This window comes from Oncorhynchus mykiss, chromosome 17, assembly GCF_013265735.2.
Source record: "Oncorhynchus mykiss isolate Arlee chromosome 17, USDA_OmykA_1.1, whole genome shotgun sequence".
NCBI lineage: Eukaryota > Metazoa > Chordata > Actinopteri > Salmoniformes > Salmonidae > Oncorhynchus > Oncorhynchus mykiss.
In genome coordinates, this window is record NC_048581.1 from 36,637,805 (window position 1) to 36,643,804 (window position 6,000).

General features: G+C 41.8%; 1 protein-coding gene across 2 annotated transcripts in view; it reads left to right on the top strand.

Annotated features, from left to right (window-relative positions):
- The window catches only part of mmp24 (matrix metallopeptidase 24), a 67,749-nt gene extending 63,834 nt beyond the window's left edge, over positions 1 to 3,915 (top strand). For both annotated transcript variants that reach the window (XM_021568354.2, XM_021568353.2), the window contains exon 9: positions 740 to 3,915. In XM_021568354.2, the coding sequence (XP_021424029.1) occupies positions 740 to 1,077 (338 nt within the window). In that variant the 3' untranslated portion in view covers positions 1,078 to 3,915. The remainder of the gene's footprint in view (positions 1 to 739) is intronic.
- The last annotated feature ends 2,085 nt before the right edge of the window (positions 3,916 to 6,000 follow it).

Genomic DNA, 6,000 nt, shown 5'->3' on the forward strand with positions numbered 1-6,000 from the left:
GGCCTCAGCCCCGCCACTCATTTGTGCTGCTCTAGCAAAAAAACGCTGCACTGCCTCGGCACCTCCCGGGAGACTTCCTCTGGAAGGAACTATCATCACTTTTTGCGAGTCATGTCACAACCTCCTGAAACACATTCCACAAAGGACTTGAGACCATGAGAGGTGGAAATCAGAGGGGGTGGCATGGTCCATTTGGCTAGTCCGTCTACTAGCCATTTTCTTAAGGGATCTGGAGGTGCTGTTTTGGACGGCAGCAGAGGGGAGTACTTCATCAATCAGTAGCCTCCAAGGTTTCTGTGGTCCTCTGATTGCCACACATTCTCAGTCCGTGTGCCTTTTCTCCCAGGCATTGCATAGTACAAAGAACTACCCCTCCAAAACAAACAGGGCATTTAGAGAGTTATGGTTTGGAGACTGCATTTTCGGTTGTAGAGCTTTGATAGCATACCGTTATGATATGACAAATAGATAATCAGGTACAGTGTTTATTTGGACAAGGGAATGTTTGAGTAGCCTGATTACCAATCCACATCGCTCCAGGCCAAACGCCACGCCCACTAGCGTTTCTTCTCCACAATTGAATGTGTGGAGAATGTATGGCGTGAGTGATCGAGCAGCAGAGTTAAATTCAGGATGAGTTGTCAGGCAGAATGTTTGAGGTGTTAGATTTGCAAACTATACAAGTCAATCTGTTAGATACAAATGAATTTGTACTTTTGCTCTCTTTTCCCCTCTTTAGTTTATACCTATTTCTACAAAGGGAAGGACTACTGGAAGTTTGACAACCAGAAGCTGACCGTTGAGCCCGGCTACCCCAAGTCTATTGTCAATGACTGGATGGGCTGCCACCAATCAGACATGGAGAAGAACAAGGACCGGCAGCTTCCCCACGATGACGTGGACATCATGGTGACCATCAATGACGTGCACAGCACTGTCAACGCCATCGCTGTGGTGATTCCCTGCATCCTGTCCCTGTGCATCCTGGTCCTGGTCTATACCATCTTCCAGTTCAAAAACAAAGGGGTGCAACAGAACGCCACCTTCTACAAACATCCGGTCCAGGAGTGGGTATGACAGGCTTAGGCAGCGCGCCGCCACTTACGATACGAAACTGCGCTGAGAGGGCTACAAAAACTCTGAGCACCATGTGACAGGGTGCCTGTCTTGCACAAACCCTTTGCGAGAAGGGAAGGAGGGGAATTAAGTTACTCCCTTTCATCCACTGTCAAGGACCTCTAGATGAACATCGCCAAAATTGAGTATGTTGAATATTAGCATGAGGCGATTCATAGGACGCTGGGAGGCTTTGAGGGTAAGGACAGAGCACAGCAAATCCGATTGCTCTGCCTTTTGCGCCTCGTCTATCTGTTGTCCATTCTTATCTGGCTGTTTCAGTGGGGGTTGTCACACATACTTTACCTCGATGGGACTCCCATACACTTTTTCTCAGGGGGAGAGAGAGGGGGAGCCTACCCTCACATAGCCAGGTACCAGTAATCTGTCTGAGTCCAGTATCAACTTGTACATGAACTTCAAGTATTATCAAGTCAAACAAGATATTTAAAGAAAAAATTTAAACTTGAACAAAAAAATGTAGTAGAAAGGCCATAGAAAAGAATACCAAGGATTTTTGTGGATCATTTAATATTTTCAGTTCGAGAGCTTGGAGTTAACAAGAGGAGAAACTTTGTACATCGCAAATGATAAATGTCTTCATAGCCAGACCTCTGCCTCTAGCGATGGACTCACCTAAGCTAGAGGACTGAGACTATAAGTATGTCTGCTGAAGGACCGCCGCTATACCAACATCCCCCAGCACAGACTCCCTGCTCCTCTGCCTGGACCAAGGGGCGTAGGGGAGAGTGAGTTAGCATTTAAAGACATTGGTCACAGTTATCTTTCTTAGAATTATACTTAGTTTTATTTATCTTTTACATGCCCCAAGGTGTAGAGGAGTACCTATGCCCGTTTCCATAGGCTAAGCACGTCAGACCAACATTGACTAGGCACAATGAACTGCTGTTGAGGCAGCCTGAATTCCACTCCATACCCCTCTTCATTCCTCCTTATTTCTCTCACTTTCTCTCTTCCTCCAACTGTGTCGCTCTCTCTTTATATACAGTGCCCTCCGTAATGATTGGGAAAATGAAGCTTCTTCTTTTGTCTCCTCTTTACTCCAAAAGTTTGGATTTGAAATCAAACCATGACTGAGGTTAAAGTGCAGACTGACAACTTTAATTTGAGGGTGTTTTCAATCATATCGGGTGAACGGTTAAGAACTTACAGCACTTTGTGTACGTATTCCCCCCATTTTAGGGCACCAAAAGTATTGGGACAAATTCATGTGTATTAAAGTAGTAAAAAGTTAAGTATTTGGTCCCATATTCATTACATGCAATGTAGAGAATCTTTCCTGTACAGTAGGAAATGCAAACTTAGTTTATTTGAGGTTTTAAAAAGGCCTCTAAAGTTTGTAATTTCCAGAAACATCTACAAAAATGTCCTTTAATTATAATCCACATAATTCACATTTCCCATTGCTGCAAGATTATTAGCCTGCTGTAGCAAACTTAAGATCCAAGATTAAGATCTGTATAGTCCTTGATACTGTATTTTCTGACCCCAAGCTTGTGACTCTACACATTTGTTGGATGCATTTGCTGTTTCTTTTTATTGTAAATAAGAATAGAATATGTTTCTAGAAAGTTACAACGCACAAATATCATACCCTCCCTAAAAAAATGCTAACTCCCCTGTTATTCTAATGGTGAGAGGTTAGCATGGCTTGGGGGGTATGATATTTGTGCATCTGTAACTTTCTCGCTTTTCATTATTCACGATTCATACCCTCAAATTAAAGATGACAGTCTGCACTTTAACCTCATAGTCATTGTTTGATTTCAAATCCAAACTTTTGGAGTATAGAGACAAAAAATGTAAATGCTTCACTGTCCCAATCATTGCGGAGGGCACTGTATCTAACACCCTACATTTCATTGAAATGCTGTCCTCATGATCTAATTTACAGTTTTGTTTTTAACCTCGTTTTCAATAGGAAAGATGTTCAATGGGAAAGTGAAGTTTAAAAGAAAGATCCAGGTAGAGTCTTTCTGCACTGGGGTGCATTGGTACACTGGGGTAATTACCATACTTTGTCTATCTCTGTAGGGCAGGTCAGGATTTCCTGAGTTCAGCTGTTTCTTACCCTGATAAAAACAAATACACAGATGACCCATGATAAAAGCAAAGTTATTTCATATGTTTAATTCATTTCCCTGTATTTCTATTCACTACTTTTGCTACAGTAGAGAATTATCATGTATTCATCTCACCCAGATAATAATGTCAATGCAGTTGCCAGGACTGAAACCAGAGAATCTTTCCTGTACAGTAGGAAATGCAAACTTAGTTTATTTGAGGTTTTAAAAAGGCCTCTAAAGTTTGTAATTTCCAGAAACATCTACAAAAATGTCCTTTAATTATAATCCACATAATTCACATTTCCCATTGCTGTAAGATTATTAGCCTGCTGTAGCAAACTGGCTCAAATTAAGATCCAAGATTAAGATCTGTATAGTCCTTGATACTGTATTTTCTGACCCCAACGGGGTTTGGTACCACACATCAAACATGTAGTCTTTAGATTTTTTTATTGACTTTTAAAAGTTTTTTTTATTTGCTTTATTTGTACTTTTATTTGCTGTTGAAATGATGTATTATCATTAGCGAATATCCCGCTCTGGTTGTATGTATCCTATCGAGCTAGTAAATGTATATACATTTTTTGCAATCACAAATATGAGGAATCGGTTGAAAGGAGACTTGACTTTGCCATTTTGTCATTGCATTGGCAATCTGTCAAATTGTTCATTGTTGTTAAAAAGTTTTGCTTATTTAAATGATGAAACATGACGTGACTAGTCTCATTTATACTGAACAAAAAGAAATGCAACATGGAACAATTTCAAAGATTTTACCGAGTTACAGTTCATATAAGGAAATCAGTCAATTGAAATAAATAAATGAGGCCCTAATCTATGGATGTCACATGACTAGGAATACACTAGGTAGGGACGTGGATCAGAAAACCAGTAAGTATCTGGTGTGACCACCATTTGCCTCAAGCATCCCGACACATCTCCTTCGCATAGAGTTGATCAGGCTGTTGATTGTGGCCTGTGGAATGTTGTCCCACTCCTCTTCAATAGCGGTGCAAAGTTATTGACAGGCCGGAAGAACTGGGACATTTTCAGCTTCCAGGAATTGTGTACAGATCCTTGCGACATGGGGCCGTGCATTATCATGCTGAAACATGAGGTGAAGGCGGCGGATGAATGACACCACAATGGGCCTCAGGATCCCGTCATGTGCGTTTAAATTGCCATAGATTTTTTTTTACTGTGTTTGTTGTCCGTAACTTATGCCTGCCCATACTGTGACAATCCTCTTCAAGGTTAGGAGTGTTTGTACACAAACTAAGCGTGAGACCGACACAAAATCAACGTTTGTTTCTCCGGCCTGGACCAACCAGGCCGCAGGCGTGATCGAGGATAGCAGGGTTCGGTACACAAATTGGCTTCTCAGTAGATCAGGGTCCAAACAACCAACAGGTAAGTCCAGGTCATACACGTTAAATCCAGCCGATATATTATCACTTTCTCTTTTCAATGGTTCACAGCTCCTTGCTCTTCCCCTCTTCCTGGTGTGGCTTGACCCCTTTATATGTTGGTCGGCCTAACCTTGCGCCTTCCCCTTGCTTCTGCGGTCGTCCATTTTGTGCTTTGTGGTTCACCATCTGGCCACCCCTTAGTGAGAGGGCAGAGCCCATTTATTAGTTCTACCCTCAAATATCCGCCATTTATCACTCGGCCCCCTTCTTTGCCACAATACCATAGCCCCACCATTCTGTTCACAACATTGATATCAGCAAACCGCTCGCCCCCACACAACACCATACACGTGGTCTGCGATTGTGAGGCTGGTTAGACATACTGCCAAATTCTCTGAAACATTTCTCTATAGGCTTATAATAGAGAAGCACATTCAATTCTCTGGCAACAGCACTGGTGGATATTCCTGAAGTCAGCATGCCAATTGTACACTCCCTCAAAACTTGAGACATATGTGGCATTGTGTTGTGTGACAATTGCATTTTAGAGTGGCCATTTGTCACCAGCACAAGGTGCATCTGTGTAATGATCATACATTAATCAGCTTCTTGATATGCCACACCTGTCGGGTGGATGGATTATCTTGGCAAAGAAGAAATGCTCACTAAAATGAATGTAAACCAATTTGTGCACACAATGAGAGAAATAAGCAATTTGTGAGTATGGAAAATGTCTGTGCTCTTTTATTTCAGCTCATGAAACAAGGGACCAACACTTTACATGTTGCATTTGTATTTTTGTTCAGTGTATTTGATAATGTATGACAATGACAAAATGACCAAATCTAGACTTTCCTTTTAACATACAGTATTCCTTATATTTGCAAATGCAAAAAGCATATGGGCTGTAGAATGGGATACCTGGACAGGCTACACGATTAAGATATCTTATTAAGAGATTAAGATCACTTTATTGGTCAATTGCACACAAATGCCCAACCAGAATTTGATTTACCCCAACCCATCCGAAAGACACACAAAGGTTTTGGAGAGGTGTGGTGGGGCTGCCACACTGGGGGTAGGGGGCTGTTGTTGTGAGAGATTAAGTGCCTTGCATAAGGACATGACGTAAGTCAATGGCATCTAGGATTTGATACCAGCAACCCTCCGGTTCCCTGCACACTTCACAACAGATTTTGGATTCCAAATGGCAACCCTCCTGTTGCTGGCTCACCTCTCTAACTGCAAGGCTACCTGCAACCAGAGTGGGACTTCCACTTCTAATGGGTCTTAATAGTGTGATAATCACTGGCAAAGTGTTGTTACAATCTTAAGAATAGTATATTTAAACTGTTAATGTTCTTTTCCTAATAATTTGACATGCTTTT